At 46.8% G+C, this 25,363-nt stretch overlaps 1 protein-coding gene across 1 annotated transcript in view; it reads left to right on the plus strand.

Moving 5' to 3' along the window:
• Positions 1 to 10,259: 10,259 nt before the first annotated feature.
• RAB3B (RAB3B, member RAS oncogene family) overlaps positions 10,260 to 25,363 on the plus strand; it is a 66,551-nt gene continuing 51,447 nt past the window's right edge. Inside the window, exons 1-2 of the mRNA XM_056122318.1 lie at positions 10,260 to 10,448; positions 17,292 to 17,519. Of these exons, the coding sequence (XP_055978293.1) occupies positions 17,292 to 17,519 (228 nt within the window). The 5' untranslated portion in view covers positions 10,260 to 10,448. The remainder of the gene's footprint in view (positions 10,449 to 17,291; positions 17,520 to 25,363) is intronic.

A 25,363-nucleotide genomic window follows, 5' to 3' on the forward strand; every position in this document is an offset into this window, starting at 1 on the left:
TTTTATGGCCTTCTAAAATGCTGCCACTCCTTGGGGTGGGAGACATGATTCAATGGGTAAGGTGCTTGCTTTGCACGCAGCCAATCAGGGTTTGATCCCTGACTCCACTTATGTCCCTGGAATACCACCAAAATTAAACCCTGAACAATCCAGGTATGCATTCCCCATCAAAAAAAAAAAAGTAGGGGTAAAAATGAAAATGACTCCTAGTTCTAGGTAGGTTGACTTACATGCCTCCAAGTAAATATATCTAGCTGCTAGTATCTTATAATGTGATTAGACCTTTAGAGAGAGAATTACGATAAAATGAGGTCATTTGGGTGGATCCTAATCCAATGTTTCTTCTTGATGATTCTTCTTAAAGATTTGGACATAGAAACAAAAGATTTGGGGGCTGGAGCGGTAGCACAGCGGATAGGGCGTTTGCATGTGGCTGACCCAGGTTCGATTCCCAGCGTCCCATATGGTCCCCTGAGCACCACCAGGAGTAATGCCTGAGTGCAGAGCCAGGAGGAACCCCTGTGAATCTCCGGATGTGACCCAAAAAGCAAAAGTTAAAAAAAAAAAAGATTTGGGGGAAATACAGGAATGGTTATCTGCAAGCTAAGGACAGAGGACTAGAGAAACTAACTCTGTGTTCCTACTTCTGGCTTCCAGAACTGTGAGAATATTTTGTTGAAGCTACCCAGCGTGTCTACTTGGTGATAGTAGGCCACGCAAACTAATACACCCCTTTCCTGGGACTCACCCCCAGACTGCTTCAGTGCAGAGTTCATCAGTTCAGGGCTGCTTGTCCATTGCTCAGTCCTTAACTCCTAGTGTGAGTCTGCTTGAGTAGGTGTGCAGTAAGTAGAAATGAACGGACTGAACAATAGCTACCGAGAGGATCTCCTTGCATTCACCTTGACCATCACCTATTTTCCATAGGGACTGCTGTCTTTATCATTCTGGTTATATTATTTCCGGACTTCAAATTTCTGATGTCTTGCTTCTGACTAGTCTCAGGATTCCAAGTCAATATTGATTAAATAGATCGCATCTTTTTTGTTAGCAACAATAATATTTAATCATTAAAATAATTTTACCAATTAAATACAATTACTGATTCAGAATATTAAGACTTCAGTAGATGTTTTAATCTTTAATATAAATCTGATATTTGCTTTTGATATCAACTTGACTGAGATGCATAGGTTTTTTTATACACTTTTTTAAAAAGTTAAAAAATTTTTCATTTTTTTAAAAATTGAATCACTGTAATATACACATTTACAAAGTCGTTCATGATTGCATTTCAGTCATAATGTTCCAACATCTGTCCCTTTACCAGTGCACTTTTTCCACCACCAATGACCCCAGTTGCCCTCCTGCCCCCCCATCCCAGTAGATGGCATCTTTTGTCCCTTGAATCTTTTCCCAAATTTCTTTCTTATCTCATTTTATCACATCTAGCTATACCTGCCTTCTTTCCATTTTTCAAAATTTCTATTCTCTGACTCGGAAAGCATTTCCTGCCCATGTTTTTACTTACCTTATTCCTTGGAAATTTCGGCCAGTACCACCAAAACAGCTTTTTCTTCTATACTATATCTATCTTCTCTCTCTCTCTCTTTATCTATATACATATATATGTCATATATCTACTATTGCTTTTTCAAAATAATATTCACAATGATGATTCCTTATTTATCTGTTTAATCTCATCTAGTAATCTAATCTTTTACATTTAGTAGTGTTTTACTCACCACTGTATTTCTAGTGCTTGGAGCTTGTAATCATGTCTGGCCTACCATAAGTGAAGAATTATTTGAATGAGTAGATGGGTAGTGTTAACATCTTAGGGTTGAGTCCACTGTCCACTGTCCTCCCGTTGTTCATCGATTTGCTCGAGTGGGCCCAGTAACGTCTCCATTGTGAGACTTCTTGTTACTGTGTTTGGCATATTGAATACTCTCGGTAGCTTGCCAGGCTCTCTGAGAGGGGCGGAGGAGTATACCAACTACAAGCCCAAGGTGCAGAAGTAATAGGAGGGATGATTAAGTTCTCTCTATGTTGGAAAGGTGGAACGGATGATCGAATGAGTAGAAATAGAATCAGGAAGGAGTATTGTAGGAAATCTGTAAACAGTAGAACAGAAGTCTGCAAAAACGGTGAGGTTGGGAAACAGATATCCAGGGGTTAAGGTCCTTGTCTTGTACTTGGCTGATCCCACTTAGATCCAGGGCAAATGGTCCTTCCCCTATCTGCTCCCCAGTACTACCAGGGGCTTCTCCTGAGCAGAACCAAGTCCCTGTGGCCAGAACAATCGTACATCAGGTAAGGTGTTTGCCTTGCACAAAACAAACCTGGGTTTGATCCCTGGCATCCCCTGAGCACCACCAGTAATAATTACTTGTCCAGAGCCAGGAGAACTGTAGAGAATCACTGGGTGTGACCCACAAAAAAAATGAAACAAAAAAAAAAATGGTTCCTGAGCATGGCTGGGTTGGGTGCCAAAACCCACCCCTCCCCAAACAAGCACAGAGGTTGGAAGCAGTTTCTAGAAATCCCTAAGCCATTTTGTGTGGTCTGGGAACCAGAACCAAGGGTCTTAGTGGGAGATGGCAAAGCCGGTGTGAGAGGGCCTGGATCAAGTTTGCTTAGAAGGTCAGATTTTTCCAGTTCATTTATTTAGGTAGTATTCATCTCATCCAACCTTGCTGTGCTTTCTTTAGTTTCTTCAGTGACTGTTGGTCAGTCTGAACGAATGCGGTGCAGTTCCCATGTAGGACGCAAGAGGGAGTATAGGACTGACGCTGGACAAAGGGTCACAGGGCAGAATTACCAGCCTCCCTTAGCAAGTCCCTGAGAGCTAGACAATGTTCTTCCAAAATTGGAAAAACACGCGTGTTTTACAGACTCTAAGCAAGTGGTGGTTACTGTTCAATTTTTCGGATATTTGAAAGAGAAAATCATTAGCAAGTCTGAAAGACTTAGAAGCTGTCGATTCCTTAAAGTAGCCGATGTTTGTGAATATCTTATTATGCACCACCTATGTATGCACCACACATATATTATCACTTTAAATTTAACTCTCTTAAAGAACGAATGAAAGAATTCTAATCTCAGAACTGCAGGGGGGTGTGGTTGCTAAGAGAAACCAGTCAGAAGGAGAAAGACAAATACCAGATGGTCTCACTCAAGAGGAGACATAAAGAAACAATGCAGAGGCCAGGGAAAGATAAAATGGCAGCTAGGGCACTTGTCTTGCACACCACCGACACGTTTGATCCCGGGCACCCTATGTGGTCCCCCAATCCCCCCCCCGCCGCCCCCCCGCCGCCAGAGGTGATCACTGAGCACAGAGCGAGGAGTGAGCCCTGAGCACTCTTGGTTGTGGCTCAAAAAAGGAAGAATCAATGCTAGTAAGCCCTGACACCAACTGGGTGTGGTGTGACCACACCCCCCCCCCAAAATAAAACCAATTTAGCACTTTTTTAAAATTTAAGAATGGCCACAGATAATGAAGAGGGTAAGTCTCTTGTTTGCACATGGCACATCTTACGTTTCGTGGTCACATTTCAATCCTTGCCACCCATATGATCCCCCAAAGCACTGCCAGGAGTTATCCGTAAGCTCAGAGCTAGGAGTGAACCCTGGTGGGGAAAAATAATTACCAAAAGAGAATTTCCCACTGGACTAGGTCTTATGCTTTGCTTGTGGGAGGCCTGGGTTCGGTCCCTAGCACTGCACGGTCTGCAGGAGTCCACCTAGAATAACCCCCGAGTAAGCATGGCGCTGGGAATAGTTCCTAAGCATCACTGGGGATGGCCCCAAGACAGACAAATGAAAAACTTCATCCCTTTTTTATAGATGAGCTACCTATGTGATCCAGAGAATCTGTCACATAATTAGCAAATAAGAAAGTTGGGTTTGAACCTGGACCTCCCTGACTCCATAGCTCATGTCCTTTCCATCATCCCATACTGCTTCCCCTTCGAAAGCTGGGTGTTAGTGTCAGTTGAAGTTCCTTATTTAACAGGGATTTGGTCGGTGGTGAGTGATAGCTGGTGAGCAGGAGAGATTTTGTGTTCCGAGTGATTGGTGGAAATGAGGGGCTCTACGCAGAGACCATAGCTGAGCCCAGACCACTCACTGCTATGGGAAAACTGCAGGAAGGGGACGCCTTTGAGCTGGGTGTTCACCAGTGGTCTCTCCCTAGGACATTCACTTGTCCTTTGTGTCCACTAAGAGCATTGTCTATCAAATGGGCTGATACCTAGTCCCTCTGATGTCTCAAGCCAAATGTGACTTCCTCAGAGAGGCGTTTTCTTGTTTAATTATTCTTACATAAGCCCCTCATCTACCCATATTCTAGAATATAATTTTGCAGGAATATTTCCTTCATTAAATATGTTCATCAATCAGCAGCAACAAGTGTCTGTCTCACAGGAGTGAGGCCAGGAGTTTGATCCCCCAGTGCTGCCCACATGTGCCAAGCAAGGGTCCAGGTAACTTGCCCGTTGGGATCCCTGGTATCACAACTAAAGTGCATGAACTCCTGGGAAGCACCTCAACTCAAAGATGTGCAAACCCTGAGGCCAGGAGTGAAACTCCAGGCAAGCACATGAGTGAACCATGGCCCCTCCAGCAAGCACTATGACCATAGATACGAGCACCGCGATTCAAGGAATGTAATCCTTGACAAGCACATGTGCAAGCACCAGACTCAAAGCGTGAGGCCAGGCAGGTACCACAATCAAGTACATGTGAGCCACAAGTGAAAGTGTATGACTTGGGCTGGAGTGATAATACAGCAGGTTGGGCGTTTGCCTTGCACGTGGCCTACCTGGGCTCAATCCCTGGCATCCCCCCGATGGCCCCCCAAGACCGCCAGGAGTAATTTCTGAGTGCAGAGCCAGAAGTAATTCCTGAGCATCACTGGGGTGTGACCCAAAAAGCAAAAAGAAAAACAAAGTAAATGATCCAGGCGAGCCCTGACAGTCCCTCAGCTCTAGTGTCCCTAGCGTAGTCCCCCCCACCCCAGCCAGATGACCCAACTCTGACTCAAGCCTCCCCTCACACCCCTAGACTGTGCCCTTCATGTGTGTGCTCCCCTAGACCCCTTTTCTACCTCCCTACTAAGTCCCCCGGGGCCATTACATCACCCATTATGGTCTTTACCCCCTTCTGGTCCAGTTTCGTGGGGGCTACTCCATGCGTTTCGCTATGGAAGCGATTCTGGGAGGCTCAACTTAAGTCTCTGCTTTGTGTCTGAGCACTGGACTCCCCTGTCAGCTGACCGCTCCCTCACTGAGAAGCCAGTATGTCTTGCCATTTTCTTCAGCAGTGGGGGTTGGGGGACTCATTTTAGCCCTGGCTTTTCCCACATCGTAACTAAGAAACCATGGCTGGTTATTTATTTCTCCTTTGCCTCTAAGATGTCCCCGCTATGAATCAGTCCCCACGTCATAGGTTTATTGTGAGAATTAAAGGAGATGGTAGCTGTGAGAAATCCTTTGTAAATATTTATATACTTTATATTTAGCAAATCTCCCCTGACCTCTTCCAGGAGGCTTGCAGGGGGAATAGTGTGACCTTTGCTCTTGTGGTACCGGGCTGGTGAGCCTCGCAGCATCAGTTAGCTGTGCTGGGACTATGCGCAGGAGGGAGTTGGAAGGGGAACGGATGAATGAGGAGGTGACTGGTTTCCAGGTAGCGGGGAAACAAATACCAATTCACGGAGATGCTGTGGAACTGGTCACAGTCTAATAGTGTTGGAGCTCAGGGTAAAATGGAGAGGGTCAGGAAGAAGGGTAGAGGGCGGACAGGACCAGGTTACAAGGAGTCATACATGTATAAGAAACAGAGGGAGGGGGCTGGAGCAATAGTATAGCGGGTAGAGCACTTGCCTTGTACGTGGCCTTCCCAGGTTCAGTGCCGGCATCCCCTGTGTTCTCCTGAGCACCACCGGACGTAAGTCCTGAGTGCAGAGCCAGGGATAAGTCATGAGCCTCTCCAGGTGTGGCCCCCAAAACAAAGGAGATAGAGTTCAGCTTGAAACTGGGTACAGGAGTTCCTCTGCTGCAGTGTGGAGTAAAACCTGGGGGTTTCTTGGAGAGGCTGTCACCATGGAATGAAGGGGAAGATGGGGAGGCAGAATTCACCAGCTTCTGTGAAAAATCAGAGGAGTGGAGAGGGCGGCGTCTGGGGTTCTTGACTGTTATGGTGAATGTTTCTTGTTTGTGTCAGGTTCCACCCTGGCTGGTGCCCCAGTGATGTTTTATTTTATTAGATCAATTAATTTTTGTTGGGGGCCAGGACTGACTGTTCTTAGAGGTTACTCCGAGCTTTGCAGTCACGGATCACTCCCGGAGGTGCTCAGGAGACTTGCTCGATCCCTACTTCTATTAGACCCCAGCATTTTAGTTGCTCAGAAGCATCATTGTGATTGAATGCTACAAGCAAAATATTTTTTACATTTTTGTCTGATTGAAGGCTACTTATTCTATTTAATAATTATTTTTATATATGGGAGCACTCTTGACAGTAATCAGGTCTGACTCCCTCTCTCTGTCTCAAGGATCACTTCTGCCAGTGTTTGGGGGACCATATGGAATACAGGGATTAAACCTAGGTTGGCCAAGGGCCCTATCCACTGTACTATCTCTCCAGCCACAATCCCAGTGTATTTTGACTATTCAATGATTGTATTTTGGGGTCTAGGCATATTTGAGCCACACCCAGCAATGTCCAGGGCCTACTCCTGGCTTTGTGCTTAGAGTGAACTCTAGAGGTGCTCATGGGACCATATGTGGTGCCAGAGATTTGAACCAGGGTCAGTTGCATGCAAAGCAAGTGACTTATCCCCTCTACTACTATCCCTATGGTCCAAGGATCATAATTATTAAACAATGTGATCTAAGCAAAAAGGTAGAATTTTGTCTTTCATCCTACTTTTACTCAGGCATTTGTTCCTGCAAGTAAAGACAGCCCAATATAATTTTATTTAATTCTTTTTGGGAGTTACCTACAGTTAATTAGACATAAATGATACTGCCGTATGTGTCTACTGTACCCCTTTAAGATCTAAACACTCTGGGTTTGAACCTCAATTTTTATATTGCATAACCTGGGTAAGCTGGAAGGCATTCCTGAGATTTCTGAAAGTTCCATGAGAATCTATGCTCACACTTACCTCTGCCTCCAGTCTTCTTTTTCAACTCATATCTAGCCCAATGTCTAATTTCCCTATTCAAGTTTCAACACAACTCTCCTCTCAAGAAAACATCCCTAGAATGGGCACTGGTGGAGGGATGGATATTCGACTATTGTTTGACTGAATTACGAAAGTGTGTAAGTCTGTAATTCTATCTCACAATGTTTCATTAAAATATTGAAAAAATAAATAATTAAAAAATTAAAAAAAAACATCCCCGAGTTTAGTGAACTTTACTAACATCCATAGAGGCACAGAAAGTGGTTACATCAAATGAGCAAAAAACTTTTTCTGGAGCGATAGTGAAGGGATTAAGGTGCTTGTCTTGTATGTGGCTGGTTCAATCCCCAGCACCGTCTTGTATGTGGTTGACCCTGGTTCAATCCCCAGCACTGCATAATGTCCCCCCTGAGCACTGTAAGGTGTGATCCCTGCGTACAGAGCCAGGAGTAAGTCTTGAGCACTGCCAGGTGTGGCCCCAAACTAAAAACAAAACAAAACAAAAAACAAAACAAAATGAAATTATATCCCATTTTGGGCACTCCAATGCTTAAGCTCCCCCTTTTCCGCCAGGTTTGGGAATCTTTCTTCTGCTCCTTTACCATGTAGCACCTCCCCTTACCCCACTAATCTTACTAATCTTTTTCCTTCCCCACCTATCTCTCCACTCATTTGACCAAGTAAATCCCATTTTATCTTCCCCCCCCCCATGAAGCTTTTTTATTCCCCCTCTCCTCTGCACTTACATATCCTTGTTTCTCAAGAGCCTGAGTAGGACAAAATGCCATCTATGCAGCAGGGCTGGTTCTTCTGGGGAGGCAGTTGTGGTCGAGCACCACTTTCGCTGTTCTAGAAACTACCGCGTATCCTATTTATTGAGTGCTTACTCTGCCTGATCCACAAACACTTCCCCCAAAAAGTCTCATTTTCTCATCTAGTTTTCAGTGTCATTTGTACCAACAAAGACAAGTTGTGCGCATCAGAAAAATGAGTTAATTTACAAAGGATTACAAAGGATTAGTAAGCATGTGAGGGGAACAAGGATGAAAAACTTAATTTATCTCACCCCAAACCTATACTCTTCCTACTCTAAATGTGATCTTTCAAGGAGGAGAGTGATCAGAACTGAGGGTACATACATCACACCAAATGCTCTCCCATTGATAACTTTCTTTTTAATTGAATTCTTCCAAATGGTGCTTGGAGGATGGGGGCAGGAGAGTGGGGGTCTTTCCCAGTGATGCTTAGCCAGTTGACCCAGTATCCATGTTTGGACTTGAGAATACGGTGCAGCTTTATCTGGGGACTACCGGCGACTCCAGGGTTGGACCCTGCAATGCTCAGGAGGCCATGTAGTGTTGAGGATTCAGCCTATGCAAGGAATGCACCCCAACCTCTGTCTTCTACCCCCATCCCCTGTTAGACAACTTTAAAAGAATGATTCGATATGTTGTTTTATTTTTCCTGTGAAAAAATAAGCAAATCATTATCAAACCCATTTGGCACTGAGAAAGCTAGGGCTCATGGAAGAGAGGGTGCGAGGGCCAGGCTCTGTCACTGGGGGAGAGAGGGAGTGAGGGGCAGGCGGCACAGGATTCTTGACTTTGAGGCACAGAGGTACTAGTTCTGGATGATGAAAAATCCCTGGGTGGAATCTCGGGGGAGCCAGAGCCTGGGGGTGAAGAGGAGACCAAAGACTGAGGGAGACCCAGGAAGCACAGGGCTGCTGAAGTCACCAGGGGGATGACAGCACAAGCTAGTGAGGACAGTGAGTGGGAAAACAACGGCAGGGACTGGAAAGGAGCCTGGAGAGCAAGATGGAATCTTTGTGTGCGGGTGAGAATGAGGGCACTGAGCCCACCGCTGGCCTGAGGGTACCTGAAAAAAGGAAGAAGCTGCCTCATGGAGGCTGTGAGAGGAGTCTGTGAGGGCGGGCTCAACGAAGATGAGGAGTCACCTGGGCACTCTCTGAGAAGCAGAGGCTGGCCAGGAGCAGGCTCCTCGAGGGCACAGGGGGACAGGCTGACAGGAAAGGGGACCAGGAAGATGAGTGAAGTGAGGAATGGGGAAAGCTTGGGACAGTGCTAGGATGAGTCTGAGAGAGGTGGAACAACACCTGTCAGAGGGTTGTTCCCCAGGCTGGAAAGATAAATTTTATGTACAGTCATGATGGAATTCGTACAAATGGATTTTTGGTATCTGATTCAGGCCTTTAACATTTGGGATGGGAGAGAGTGTCACAAAGGACAATTCCTGAGGTCTCAGGATGACCTGAAGGCTCACCCAACTCATGATGGGAGGCGGGGGCTAACGGCCATCTGTACCTGACCAGGGGGTGGGGGACACCTCTGCAGAGCGAGGCCCCAAGGACCAAACAGGACTAGTCGCTCACTCCAGTCTACTTGTGACCAGTGAACGTTTTCATGTTTTATTTAGCAAGATGAAGATGAGATGGTGACGCTAAGAATTGCCACTCAAGCTGCTGGTGTAGAAAAGAATCAGAGAGTTGAGGAGAGTCAGTCTAGGCCAGAGTGACAGACAAAGCCTGGGTCTGGTGAGAACCAGAAAGGTGAAGAGGGTGGGTAGGGATGCCCCTGCGATGTGGAGGTGTTCTTACAGGCCCCAAGTGTAGAAAACAGATGCGTCCCTCCTTTCTACCACACACACACACACACACACACACACACACACACACACACACACGCGCTGGTTTCTGGTTCCTTCTGAGTGGCATTTCGGAATCAAGGGCGAAGAGCACAATCAGTGCGGGGGTTTCTCCTCTTGCAGTCAGCCCCCCAGGGTCCCTTCCTCCTTGGGTCCTGAGAAGATGGATGGGCCATAGGACCAGGAGCGGGCTTTGAGGACACAGACCGCGGTACCCAGCATCCCTCACCTCCATGATCATCAAAGCTCTCTGATCCCCTGGTCAACCCGTAACATTAAGGGTGGGACTCGGAACAGTCGCCCAGAGACTGGGGGACCAGGGGGTGGGGGACACCTCCGGCGCCCCAGCACCTGGAGGGGCGGGGCTAACGGGGACTCCGCCCCGGGGCGTGGCGGGGGCGGGGCCTGGACGCGGTCGGAGCCCGCGAGCCGAACTGGAGCCTCAGCGCTAAGTCGCCGCCCCGGGGACCCGCCCGCCCCGCGCCTCCCGGTCCGCGCGCCCCGCAGCGTCCAGCTCTCCGCTGCCCAGCCCCGCGCCGCGCCGCGCCGAGAGGAGCCAGCTGCTCGTCCTGCCCCCGGAGTCCAGGTAAGGGGCGGGGGCGCCGAGGGGACCCGTGGAGAAAGGACGCGGGGAGGCCGGGGGAGGGTCCGCTGCAGTGCGCGGCGCGGAGGTGGGGAGGCCTCGAGGGGCGTTCCAAGGGCAGGGGCTGCGGGGATGGGGGGCAGGAACGGGGGCGCCGGCTGGGGGCAACGCCGGGCGGCCGCTGGAGCGCAGTGAGGGGCGCCGGGGGGGCAGGGAAGGGGTGCGGAGACGCCAAGAGGGGCTGTGCCGAGATCTGGGGGCGAGCAGGGGCCAGGGGAGCCGTGGAAGTGAGGGGTCTCGGGGGGGGGGGTGGGAGGGGACCTGCGGGGGTCGCTTGGAGCCCGGGCGGAGGAAGGTGGTGAGGTAGGGGACTCGCGGGAGGAGCGGGGTGGCCGGTGGCCGAGGGGTCGGGGGGCGCCGCCTGGGCCAGGGGGATCAGGATCGAGCGCGAGGGGTGGGGCTCGGAGGTGGACGCCTGGCCAAGGGGAAGGTGGATCGAGGCGATGCGCACCCCGACTGCAGAGGCAGGGGGCGGGGAGGAGCTCTGGCTGGGGTGGTGGTGGGGTGGGGGCGTGAGGGGCTTCGGGGTGAGCTGCGAGCAGGCAGCTGTGAATGCGGATCTGTCCGAGGTCCCGAGGGTTAGGCGGTGGGAACGCCCGGGCAGGTTGGGGGTGGGGGCGGGGGCAAGGGGTAGTGTGCGCGTGAGCAGGGGCCTCTGGAGGGCTTGGGGCCTCAAAGGCTGCTCTGGGGACCCTGTGTGAAAGGGGAGGGGGGTCACTATGGAAAAGGACAGAGGGTGGAGCCCGGTGGCACGTCGGCCAACTCTCCCCACTCCCCCAATCCGAAGGGAAAGGGAGCCCGCGGAAGTGGGTGTGGATGTGCACAGGTGATGCCCACCTGTTCTGTGCCTACTACACAAAGAGGAAGACCCGGGGAGTCTGTCAGAACCGGTCCCCTAGGAAACCCCGCCCTGTGTTCCAGGGAGAGGAGAGACAGTGGTGGGGCTTGGACGGCGGTGGGTATGGGAAACCTTGGTCACCAAAGGTTTGACTGGCCTTGGAGGACAGTAGGGTCAGCAAGAAATCAATTTCTGGTTCCTTAAGGTTTATGATTTGAAGGACAATACCCAGTTAGCTTAAAGGGATGATTAAAACAGGTTCCCCATCCACAATGGGAACTTAGGGTGTGTATTTCCTGGGGCACAGCACAGGTGTCTGTAAATGCTGAGAGAATGGTTGGGCCCTGGTGCCTCAGGGTCCTCACACCTGGCCAAGAATAGGAACAAGCAGACGAGATGGTAGGTGAGGAGAGCCTGGTAGCCCACACAGCACTGTACAAACAGAGAAGCCACGGGTGTCTTTGTGCAGGTGTGCCGGCCTCTGGGGGAGCGAGCACGAGTGTACTGCTGCACCCAGAGTGCCTGGCATTTGGGAGGTGCTCCCTAAATCTAGCCATTACCATGCAGTTTCTGTGGCTCCGAGAGACCTGGAGAAGTGTTTAGGAGGTTGAGGGATGAATTGGCAGTGGGGAAGAGTCTAGGAAAAGGTTGAATTAGAAAAGTTAGGAGAGATAGTACAGTGTGTCCCCTGAGTCCTGCCAGGACTGGTCCCTGAGCACAGAAAAGAGGGTAAGTAAGCCCTGAGCATCGCCAGGTATGACCCTCCAAAAAGAAAAAGGAAAAAAAAAGTCAAGAAAAGTTAGTTGGGTGTTTCTTTCAGGAGGAGGCTGGATGTGGTATGTGAGGTCTGCATTTGCCTGACTTCCTCTTATTTTTACTGAGAGTTGTTTTCAAAAGGAAGATGGAATTACATCTATTGACAGCCAGGGGTTCCAACATCACCTAGAATTCTCTTAACAATCCTTATTTTACTAATGAGGAAACTGGACTTTTGTCATGTAAAATGACTTGTCAGAGTCTCACAGTTATAAGTGATAGAGCTGGAAACTCAGTCTACTGTGTTTGCTTTGGAATCTCAAGCTGTTTCCAACCATCTAGAATCACATGGTAGAGGAAATGAAGCACTAAGAGTTGTGTGTGTGTGTGTGTGTGTGTGTGTGTGTGTGTGTGTGTGTGAAGCGAGGTAGTTTTAATAAAACTTATTTAGAAAGATGTGAGGGAAAGAAAGAGAAGCATGTGCTTGAGAGAGAACACAGAATAGAAATAAGCCAAAAACAGAGAGACAAGCAGGTGAGATACGTGTTTAAGGGAGCGCCAGGTTTAAAGAGCTAGCAAGGTTTTTATTTTTCTTAAAAGAGAGATTATAAAGTGCTTTCCCCTACACTGGTTTTCATTCTTGAAAGCATGTCAGGAGTTGTGTGATTAACTCATTATGGATGAGGCAACTGAGCCAAATGTGATCTGCCTCAGGTCTCCCAACCATCCATTCTTCATCCATTCTTCACCACGTTTATAGTGAATAATGTTCCTTTCCGATGGCTTTTAGGGTTCTCTCCCGTCTGCTCCCTCTCCGCTGGCTTTTTCCTCAGGTCTGTCTTCCGCGTCCACTCCTGCAAGTTGGTGCTTATTTTCCACACCAGCCCACGGGTCAGGGGTGACTTCCCAGATGGTCCCAGGCTTCATCTGCGGTGCCAGTCACGGAGACGCCGAGTCTGTCCGGGGACCGTCACTGAGCGAAGGCAGATCTGACGGCCGCTTATCTGACAGACGCTGCTCTGCGCGCGCCTCTCGCGGCGCCCTGTCTGTCAGAGCCGCCTGAGGCGGCCGAGCGCGGCTGCCGGGTGCCTGTCGCGCGCGTCAGGGCAGCGTTGCCCGCTCCAGAGGAGAGCCCGGGGCGTCGCTGTGCAGGCGCCTTCCACCGCACCTGCCGCCCTCCGCTGCTGCCCGCTCCCACCCTTTCCTGCCCCACCTGACAGGACTTCGGAGCGCCTCTGTGTGGGGAGACCGCGGGGGTGCTGCCACCCAGGGCCAGGCGCTGGGGAGGAGATGCTGGGTAGGGGGCGCGACTTTACCCCCCTCCTCCAAGTTGTGCCTTTCTTCCTTTCTCTTTCTTTCTTTCTTTTCCTTTTTTTTGTTTTGCTTTTTGGGTCACACCCAGCAATGCACTGGGGGTTACTCCTGGCTCATGCACTCAGGAATTACTCCTGGGGGTACTCAGGGGACCATATGGGATTCTGGGAATCGAACCCCTGTCTGCCGCGTGCAAGACAAATGCCCTATCCGCTGTGCTCTCTAGCCCCCCAAGTTGTGCTTTTCCTGGTCCCTGAGTCCAATCAGAATGTCAGTAGATATTAGAAGTTCTCTCGTGATGCTCAAGCCTACTTGCTCTGAGATCTTGGAGAAATCATCTTTTCTTTGTGGACTCTCAGTTGTGTTTCCCGTAAGAGGAAAGGGGATGGATCAGATCAGGAAGGGAAAGGCTGTTTTTCTCTTTGCCTCCCTCTCCACCGTGTCAGGTGCTGCCTAAGAGAGGAGGCTTTCTTGGCTTTGCTGAAAGCCATTTCCCTCTGCTGATTCTACATTTCCCATGCTCAGCACAGCAGACGCAGGAAGGCCCCTTATCAACAGTCTCTTATTTGAAATTCATACTAGCCTTAGATGAAGGTAATATTATCATATCATATGTGCAAATACTAAGGCTCACAGTGTGACTTGCCCAGGTCACCGAGTTTCTGGAAAAGAGGGGACCAGTGTTTTTTTTTTTTTATGATAAAGCTGCTATTTCACCCCCCACGTAGTTTTAGTAATCTAAGAATTAAGTCAGCAGCACCAATAATATGACATTTCCATTGATCATCTGGCCCATGGCAAGTGCCCAATAAATTTTCACTGGCAGAAATACTAAGTCTGTTTACTAAAGACTCACTGGTGTGACAAGGGTATACGGAAGGATAAAACTACTTCGATCTTGAAGGGGATAGCAGAATGCTCCTTGTAAAACAGCTCCAATGAAGTTGAGATCAGGGAGAGGGCACTTGATCAAGATTTGACTGGAGAAATGAAATAATATTTACTGAGTTCTTCCCACACACCGAGAAGCCATGCCAGATTATTTACAGATGGTTACTGCTCCTCTTTTTCTATCATGACTCTGTGAAATAGACAATTCTTGCTTTTAAAAAACAATCTTTGGGGCTGGAGCAATAGCACAGCGGGTAGGGCATTTGCCTTGCACGCGGCGGACCCAGGTTCGATTCCCAGCATCCCATATGATCCCCCGAGCACCGCCAGGAGTAATTCCTGAGTGCATGAGCCAGGAGTGGCCCCTGTGCATCACCGGGTGTGACCCAAAAAGCAAATAAATAAGTAAAGAAATAACAGTCTTTAAAATAGGGGCCACACCCAGTGGTTTGGGCAGGGGGTGGGGAGGAACCACTCTTGGTGATAGGGCCTGATTCTTCAGTGCTCAGGCCCAGCTCTGTGTTGCTTGGGTCCAGCAGTGCTCATGTGTCACCACGATGAGTGTGGGTCCAGTTGTGCCCAGGAGCAGAGCAGTATCTTATGGGCCAAGCCTCTCACATGCCAGCTGTTTCTGACCCATATCCCTGGTTCCTAAAATATTTTTCTAATTGAGGTCACATTGGTTTGTGACATTGTATGTTTTAGGGATGATCTTTCACATTTCTTTGAAAATCAGTTGTAACACATGCCTACCACTGGACCCCCTTAACCCATTGTGCCCTCTACGCTTTCCATCTGGCACCTCAATCCTTGATCCTAGGGTTGATTTACCTGTTTCCTTGCTTTGTTTCTTTATTTCTACATGTAAGTGAGATCATCTGGTATTTATATTTTTCTGACATCAGTTTTGCTCACATTATACCCTCCACCTCTATCCATCTTGTCTCAATGGCAAGACTTCATCATTTCCTGTAACTGAAAACATTCTATTGTATATGCAGACAATACATTCATCTGCTCACCTATCACTGGGTGTTTGGGTTGTTTTCATATTTTGGCTACTGTAAATAGTGCTGCAGTGAATACTGCAATGAACATAATAGTGGACATGTCCTTTTCATTAATTATAGGGGCCAGACTTAGCAGACCTGGGACCCACAGGCTGGGCAGCCTGGCTATTGGGTGCTGGGTTCCAGTGATGTAGTGCTTCTTGGCCCATGGAAGCTTTGGCCACTACATCTGTGGTGCCAAGGATCAAACTTTGGGCCTCACATGCCCTAGGTATGTGCTCTACCACACATGTGATATCTCACCAGCTCTATTTATCCTTATTAGTTAGTATTTTTATAATTATTAAAATTTCTCTGTATTTGACCAAAACAGCGAAGCTTGGGGTTTATTCCTGGCTCTGCACTCAGGAATTACTCCTGGGAGTGTTAGGGGGACCATATGGGATGCTGAGGCTCAAACCTGGGTCATTGTACCTGCTGTACTATTGCTTCTGCCCTATTTTCTCTATTTTAAGATAAAAATGTTACCACATTTGGTAACATTTTGCTTTTGCTGTCACAGGTGCCATGACTTGCCTAGGAGTGCATTTAAGGAGTGTAGAAAAGATTTTTTTTTAACCTTTCACAAAAAAGTCCATACCATGTCTACTCTCAAATGTTGGCTGTGAGGCTTGGGTAAAGTTCCCTTAATTTATGCCCCTCAGTTTCTTTTCCAACCAAATGGGTTTACTCTCTGGCCTTTCATCTTTACTTCTCAGTTTTTTTTAGGGATAAAAGAAGATAAAGTGGGGCTGGAGCGATAGCACAGCGGGTAGGGAGGGTGTTTGCCTTGCACGCGGCTGACCTGGGTTCGATTCCCAGCATCCCATAAGGTCCTCCGAGCACCACCAGGAGTAATTCCTGAGTGCAGAACCAGGAGTAACCCCTGAGCATCGCCGGGTGTGACCCAAAAAGAAGAAAAAAAAAAAGATAAAGGATATGGAAGTACAGATTCAATCTGTGTTTATCAATCTTGCTTGGTTCTCCTAGGCAAAGGAAATAATTAAGAAAGTGAGCAATTAATTATGTAAAGAAATGTTATGGTTGAATTTATAATAATTAAGAATAGAAAAATAAATATGCATTAAAGGTTTGAACATCATAGGATGAAATATAATATAGTTGATTGAAATTGTTAATAAACAGGTTTTTCTCCCTTCAAAAGTCCTCATAGGTCGGGGCTGGAGAGATAGCACAGCGGGTAGGGTGTTTGCCTTGCACGCGGCTGACCTGGGTTCGCTTCCCAGCATCCCATATGGTCCCCTGAGCACCGCCAGGAGTAACCCCTGTGCATCACCAGGTGTGACCCAAAAAGCAAAAAAAAAAAAAAGTTCTCATGGGAGAGAAGAAAAGTGTCTGCTGAGGCAGGCAGGTGGGGGAGATGGCAGGAGAGAAACTGGGGACATTGGTGGAGGGAAAGGAACACCGGTAAAGAGTTGGGTGTGGGAACATTGTATGACTGAAACCCAATCATGATCACCTTTGTATCTGTGTATCTCATGGTGATTCAATTTTTGAAAACAGTCCTCTGAGGAAACACCTCCAGGAGAATTTTCTTGAGCACCACTGTCTCCAGGTCGGGGCAGACCACCTCTCACGGGCTCACTCCTTCTCATCATTATCTGATCCTTGTTACCCTGTGCTAACAAACTTTTAACTCTTCGTTAATGAGACAACATTCTGATTCATATGTGTAATTCCCTATGTCCAGCACAGGACTTGATCCAGAGCAACAGGTTCAGTAAATATTTGCTGTGGAAATGAAGGGGGGCACTTGGGTTCCACCCCCAGCCCGAGACAACATTGGGGGCAGGTGCACTGAGTCTTTCCTCAGGGGTGCCGGGGTGGTTCAGAGTGAGTGTGACAGCCATGAAAAGGTTGATGACTCGGGGTGACACTAGGGGTGTGTCCAGGAGTGACCGTAGGCTTCTTTTGCAGATGGCTTCCGTGACCGACAGCAAAGCTGGTGTCAAAGATGCTTCTGACCAGAATTTTGACTACATGTTCAAGCTGCTCATCATTGGCAACAGCAGTGTTGGCAAGACCTCCTTCCTTTTCCGCTATGCCGATGACACCTTCACCCCGGCCTTTGTGAGCACCGTGGGCATCGACTTCAAGGTGAAGACCGTCTACCGCCATGAGAAACGAGTGAAGCTGCAGATCTGGGTAAGTCTTGGCCATCTGGGGAAGGGTTGTCCTGAGAGATAACTTGTCAGCTTATACAGAGGCCAGGAGTAGGCCAGTTTGGAACTCCTGGGTTTTATGGTAGAAGGTTCTGATCGATGCAGTTTCAGATCTGGCCCATGGGCTGCCCCTTGCAGGTTTTATACAAGTTCCTTTGGGAGCTCAGTTATTTCCATGGCTTAACTATGCAAGAGGCTCTGTCCTGGTCGCAAATGAATCACCAAGAATCTGGCCTTTGGAGTTAAAAGACCTGAGTTCAAATTCCAGTTCTGCCACTTATCTGTTGTGTGAGTTTGACTAAATCAATTAACCTCTTTGGGGATTAGAATAGCAAAAAAAAAAAAAAAAAGCACATTGATTGTTTACAGCTGTATTTATAATCTATCATTGCCTAACAGATCACTCCAAAACTTGCGGGCTTCAAATAATGCTAATAACACGTCACACAGTAGAGCTTTCAAATCATGTATTCTTTATTATTTGTCCATTTTGCTTGCTAAATATAAGTTAATACATTATGAATACATCTTATTGGTATAGTTTATATACATACTTTTGATAATTATATCCATATAGCAATATTATCTCATAATTAACCTTTGAGGCAGATATTTTTTCAGACGTTATTTTTAAACTGTCTTACAGGAAATATACAAATTTAGAGATTAAGTAATCTGCTTTAGGAATATCAAATAACTGCAAAATGGGATTCTAACTCAGATCTTTAGTTCTGGTGTTCTTTTGTCTATAATGTATATTAGGCCCTACAGTGCACATATTTACAAAAATTTAAAGTTTATCTTGTTTTTTTACTCTATTATTATTATTTTGTTCATATTTTGGGTCACACCTGGCCATTTTCAGGGCTTACTCTTTTTATTTCAAAAATTTTATATTATTATTATTTAAAAAAATTTTTTTAGTGAAACACCATGAAGTACAGTTGTAGATTTAAAAATTTTTGTGCTTGGGTTTCAGTTATAAAGTGATCGAGTACCCATCCCTCCACCAGTGCCCATTCTCCACCACCAATGATCCCAGTATCCCTCCCACCCCCTATCCCCCCCATCCCACCCTGCCTCTGTGGCAGGGCATTCCCTTTTGTTCTCTCTCTCTTTTTGGGTGCTGTGGTTTGCAAAAGAGGCATTGAGTGGCAATCATGTTTGGTTTACAGTCTACTTTCAGCATGCATCTCCCCATCCTGGGAGGATCTTCCCAACACCCTTTATTTGGTGCTTCCCAGGGCTTAATCTTGACTCTATGCTCAAGGATCACTTCTGATGGGGCTTAGGGGACCATCTGGGCTGCCAGGGATTGAGTCAGGGTTTGTGCCAGGCCAGGGCCCTACTGCTGTACTATCTCTCTGGCCTTTTATTCATTGTATTAAAAACAATGAAGAGTCAGGGAGATGGTTCAGAGATCTGGAGCACATGCCTTGCATGCAGGAGGCCAGGTTCAATCCCTGGCACAGCATGGTCTCCTGAGCATTGCCAGGTGTAGCTCTCCCTCTTCCCCTGCGATGCAAACTAAAGCATTAGGAAGCAGACATCTGTAGAGACAGGAGTGGCTTTACCAATATCTTGCTCACTGCTCCTGGACGTGTGTGTCCAGGTCAGCAGCAGCAATACTCCTGGGAGCTTGGTAGAAATGCAAATTCCGATTCCCCTCGGATCCTTTAAATCAGAAACGTTGATTTAGTGTGGCTCAACATTCTGCTGTCACACGCCTTACAGGTGATTTTGAGGGGACCTGAAATGGAAGAACCAGTGATGTATTGAAACTGCTGCATGGCGAGAATCAATAAGCATTTGTAAAGAGCAGTTATGTGCCAAGTGCTTCCACCTGTGTTGCTTGACGTCATGCCATCATCCCAGCAGCCAGTGCACAGAGCGGGGGAGAGGCAGGATATTTGGGGCATGTGAGCATTACAGTGAAACTGGAGCAAGGCTGTGAAAGCAGAAAAGCAGATAAGGGGCACTGAGAAATTTGCTGGAGAGGCGATGGAGCTGGGGGTGGATGGCGGTGGGGGACAGAGAGGCCTTGACCAACAAACAGAAAGTTCTGCCATGGACCAGAGGGCATGTCTCCTTAGGGAGCTGAAGAAACAGTTACAGTTTATTTTTAACCATGAATAGAAAATAAATGTTTACTATGTGAATTGAAAGGGGTGGAAGGATAGCACAGTGGTAGGGCATTTGCCTTGCACGCATCCAGCCCGGCCGAGCCGGGTTCGATTCCTCTGCCCCTCTCGGAGAGCCCGGAAAGCTACTGAGAGTATCTCGCCCGCACAGCAAAGCCTGGCAAGCTACCTGTGATGTATTCGATATGTCAAACACAGTAACAACAAGTCTCATGATGGAGATGTTACTGGACCCACTCGAGCAAATCGATGAACCACAGGAGGACAGTAAATTGAAACAGATACCTTCATTTGATCTCCACATCAGATGATAACATCTCCGACATGCAGACTCTCTGAGTGATGTTCTGACATTGTGAGGATTTGGCCATGAGGGTTTATCATACGCTATTCATTTTCAGCTCATTTTGAGCTTTTGCAGTTTTGCTGTGCCTTGGTTTATTTATTATTCTACCTCTTTTTATCCAAAATGAGCCTGCACAAAACAGACTGTGTGGCCTTCAAAGAGTACTTGCAAAGAAACCTCTGATTGAAGACAATATTAATTATAAGGAACCTAAGTGAGTACAGAAAACAATTAAACTGATGCTGCTCTGACTCCTAGAATGAGTTCATTGTCAGTCATGCTTCAAGATAAAATCAATGATGATCTAGTTAGATTTGACATTGCTTTTGATATTACTTGCAGTTGCTTTTGTAAAGAAAAAATAGAGAAAGGTTTGTGTGTATGTGTATGTGTTTTCCTATAGCAAAACCCAAATTTTCTATACTGTTTATAGATACATATAAATACTATCTATAGATACACATAAATACTGTTTAGAGACACATAAATATTACTTTTCACTTTTATGTATTTTTAACATCTTTGCATAGAAGTAAATATGCATCAATAAAAAAACATTATGAATGCTGTCCTTACATTTTTCTTACCTGGAGAGACACACATTTGTAGACCACAGGCATTGGGGAAGTCCAGAAGGATTTTAAGAAGGTCCAGTATTCATTGTAGAAAAATATGCACTTTCAGGTTCTGATGGAATCAAGGCAAACAGCAGTGACCAAAAAAAATAGTCAAAGAGATGAGGGAAATTGTAAGGGTTTAGATTAAGTAATGTAGTTGGCTTGGGCTAAAATATCAAAGGTGGTAGACATAGGCTACAGAAAAGTATTTTTCTCACAGCTCTGGGGATGGAAAGTCCAGAAACAAGGTTGGCAGGGTTGTCGTCTGGCGCTGTCTCTCCCCACGTGTGACAGAGGACTGCCTTCTGGCTGTGTGCTCACATAGCCTTTCCTTGGCGTTTACATATGGAGAGAAAGTGAGAAAACCCTTTGTTCTCTTTCAGTTTACTTTTATTCCGTTTTTGAGCCACACTGGGTGGTGTACAAGGAATACTCCTGGCTTGGGACTCAGAAGTTGCGGTGATCCTGGGGATGTGCAGGGGACTATGTGGTGCCAGGGGTTGAATCTGGGGCTCTAACATGCAAAGCCTGTGCTCCATCCCTTTGAGCCATCTCTTTATCCTCTAGTATTATTTTTATAATGCACTTATCTTATTAGTTCAGAGCCCCCTTCCTTAGACTTTCCATATCCAAATATAACTGTATTGAGGGGAAGTGCCCATTAGAGTTTCAACAAATCCATTTTAGAATACAAACATTTAGTCCCTAACACTAAGATAATAGCAAAATAATCTAAGTGTGAGAAATGAGAGCAGTTTATGAGTAGAATATACAGAATTTCATGATCAATTAATTACATAGAATCAATAAATTACACAATTAAAACAGGGAAGGAGGAATACATAGTCAACTTAAATATGTCAATATGAATTCATCTAGTTTTATACAAAAATTTTGGTGATTTTTTAAAGGGGGGGTTGGTTTTGGATCAAACCTGGTGGTGTTTGGAGGGCTAGGTAGCCCTATCCTTGTGGCATACAAGGCTTGTGCTCCTTTGAGACATCTCTCTGGGCTAAATGTTTTGTGATTTTTTTGGTTTGATTTTTTTGCCACAGCGAGTGGGGGCTCAGGACTTCCTCCTAGGTCTGCACTCAGAGAGCACTCCTGATGGTGCTCAAGGGACCATGTGGGATGCTGGGACAGGCAGCATGCAAGGCAAAAACCCTACCTGCTGTATTATTGCTTTGCTCTTGTGTTTTTTACAAAACTCTCTTTGCATTCGGACACCATCTCACCATTGTGCTGGGCACATTCAGTATGCAGCCAGCCTTCTTCCTTTCTCTGTTCCCGATGCACATGCAAAGACTGTGGCTCCCTACCTGGGCTTCAGGAGTTCTGGGACAGCACCCAGGGACTCCCTCGCTGTATGAGAAGCACTTCACACTCCTTCAGCTCATTCAGCTGCTCATAGAGTGTTTCAATGTAGATTGCGGAGAGGGAAGAGGAGATTAGCAGCATCATTGAGCCAAATCATTCACAAAAAAGAGTTTTTATCACCTCTGGGGTTGTGGGCCTTGAGGGCTTTGGTAGTGCCCTGGGCCCCCTGGCACATAGGTCCTAGAGAGTCCCATCTGTTTCCTGAGAGATTAATTATTGAGAATCAGAGACTCTTAAGGGGAGGTGGAGGTAGGAAGTCTCCTTAATAGGGAGTGAGAATATGCACAGGTGTGAAGGGAGGGAGCCTTGGTTCCACAACAACAGCCTGACTAGAGGCCACTGGCTGCGGGTGCTGGTTGCCAAGCAACCCTTTGAACATCTGTGGGAAGAGAAGAGCAGAGAGTCCCTCACTCTGTCCAAGCAGGGCTTGTGACAAAGGTTGTTGAATCTGGGGCCAGTCAAAAGAAAAGTCAGGGGGTCTGTGGAGGACCAGGCTGATGAGAATGCTGGAATTCTGAGTTCCATTCCTGGCTCTGCTCTGTGCGGTCCTTTTGTGCTCTGGGATCACCTTTGCCCTCCAGGGGCCTGTTTTCCCAACTCTCGGATGAAGACAAGCATTTTAGCTTTTCCTCCCTTTTGAGTTGTGAAGATCAAGCGAGGAAATGGGAAGGAATGTCCTTTTATGAATTATGAATTCTTGAGTAGATGGGGCAGGTCTGTGGATGTTGTTGTGTGTCTTTAATCAGGGGGATAGTTTCCTCCTTAAAAATGGGTGACTGAAGAGATAGTACCTGGGTTAAGGCATTTGCCTGCACATGGCCAGCTCCAGTTCAGTCTTCGCCACCACAGGGTCTCGGGAGAACTACTGGGAGCAGTCTCCAAGAACAGAGCTGGGATTAGCCCCCAAGTACTGTCTTCTGCCCCACAAAATAAGGGGGTTTGGTTGAAGTTGCAAATGACAAGTTACTTGTGTGGAGCACAATTGTTGACTTCATTCTTTCACTCCTGGAAAGCTAATTATCTGGGGCTTACTCTGTGGGCGGCATTGTGCTGCCTAGGAAAACACCCTCCCTGCTCTTGTGGAGTGTTCATGCAAGTCAGGAGGTAAACACTAAATATTGAAATAAGAACTATTTAATATTATGGGGCAGGGGACTCTGATGGAGGGTGTGGTGTTGGAACACTGTGTGCACGAAACTCTTGTTAACAGTATTATAAATCATGGTGCCTAAAATTTAAAACAAACCAAATGAACTAAAAAAGAAATATCTAACTTCATTCGCAGGATCCTGAAGGAAAAGAACAGACTTGTTTCACACTTATAACTGGGACTGAGACTCAGGAATCACTGGGGATGACTAGGTCTCACTGCCTGCCTTATTGCTGGGTGATCTCTTTTCATACTGCAATGGTTAGTTTAACTGATGTTCCTCCTTACACCAGTTCAGGGGACACAGTGGAGGCAGGGACTGCCACTTCAGGTAGGTAGAAACTCCTCCTTCCCACTTACAGCAGTGAAACTGTTTTGGTGACCTGCATGTCAAGAAGACGTTCAAGATAGGAGTCTCCTGTGCAAAGATCAGGGAATGACTGGCTGGTTTGCCCAACATTCCGCTGTTGAGAGTTTGAGAACTCTGTGTTTTCAGCCAGAGCTAGCTCAACAGCCTGAGCACAATGCTTTGCATACAGGAGGTCTGAATTTGATCCCTGGTATTTCCTGGTCTCCTGAGCACTGCTGGGAGTGACCCCAGAGTAGACAGGATTATCTCCTGAGCACTGCTCAGTGTGTTCTCCAAACCAAAAGCAAACAAAGAACTTTGTCCTTTGTGAAGGCTTTATAAGGATCTACTGTTCCTACTCCTGGACCTGTCCTATTAGCATGGTTCTTCTTTTTCTTCAGCTCCTTCCTTGAAAGTCCTCAGTCATTACAGTGCTCATGTGGACCTCCATATTCTCGGCCATTATTCTGTTTTCTGTTTTATAATGTGGATGATGATTTTTAAAAAGATAATATATGGGCGGGAGTTATAGCACAGCAGGTAGGGTGTTTGCCTTGCACGCAGCTGACATGGCCAACCTGAGTTCGATTCCTCCACCCCTCTCAGAGAGCCCGGCAAGCTACCGAGAGTATCTCGCCCGCATGGCAAAGCCTGGCAAGCTACCCGAGATGTATTCGATATGCCAAACACAGTAACAAATCTCACAATGTTACTGGGCCTGCTTGAGCAAATTTATGAACAACGGGAGGACAGTGACAGTGACAATATATGTCACCAATTTACCAGCACAAAGTAAACTTTCAACAAAGAGGAGCTTGAAAAGTTTAGATTCTAGTGGAAATAAATAAAACTCTTTTCCTTTTCTCACCTAAGTTTGGAAGCGATTGAAAATGGTGAGCCAGACTTACTCCTGATCAAAGCAGGGAAGGAGCACCTGATCCAAGACTGGCAAGTGGGACCTGCTAGCACCTCACTCTGCGGTCAGCTAGACAAGACCCCCTTCTTAAGCTGACAGAGGTTGTCAGCTGCCATTATCCTAGACAGCATACACCCTAGGTGGAAGTCCATATGGCTCAGACTTACTATTGATTACAGTCTAGGTTATCAAAGAAGCTTCTTTCTCCACTCACCCTCAATCCCCTGATAGGGGCATAGAGGCTTCTCTGCTGACAGCCTTTTTTGTAACTAATGACATAGGTAGGAATAAGCATGAACTTCAAAGGGAAGCTGGAAAGGATGATGAAAGCTGGGACAAGCAGGAGAAGGAACCAGAAGAGGTTCCATGATTTCCATAGTAATGAGAGTGACTTCCTCTGAGAGTAAGACTTGGGTGCTGGACACTCAGAGGGCTATCGGCACAAGTCAGCTGACGTATTCCCACAGAGCTGCATCAGTGAAACTGCAAATGACCACTTGGGTTCAGAGTCACTTAGAAATACTGAAACAATAGCGTATTAAATTTGGGGATGTAAAAGACCTGTTAGAACAGAGATTATAATGGGTCTTAGAAATGTGGGAAAGAGAATTCTTCTAGAAACATCTACCAAGATGGAGGTTGATCTTTGAACTGTCATTTAACAAATACCATGCCAGACACTGGGGACAGAGAAGTGAACAGGAGTATAACATCCTCTTCTCCAGAAGCAAGTGAGACTGAATTTACCACAGAGTTCAAAAATATAATAAAACCAGTACCATGGTTCTCTTGTTCTGGATGAGGGAAGCAAATAAGGACATCAAGAAAGATAGATGTTCCCCTAGAATTGTAGAATATGTCATCTGTCAGCAGCTGTCTGATGGGTATCTGTATTCATTTCCTATAGCTGTGCTTGCAAATTCCTGTAAAC

The sequence above is a fragment of the Sorex fumeus genome, unplaced genomic scaffold (assembly GCF_029834395.1).
Source record: "Sorex fumeus unplaced genomic scaffold, SorFum_2.1 ptg000045l, whole genome shotgun sequence".
In the NCBI taxonomy this organism is placed as follows: domain Eukaryota; kingdom Metazoa; phylum Chordata; class Mammalia; order Eulipotyphla; family Soricidae; genus Sorex; species Sorex fumeus.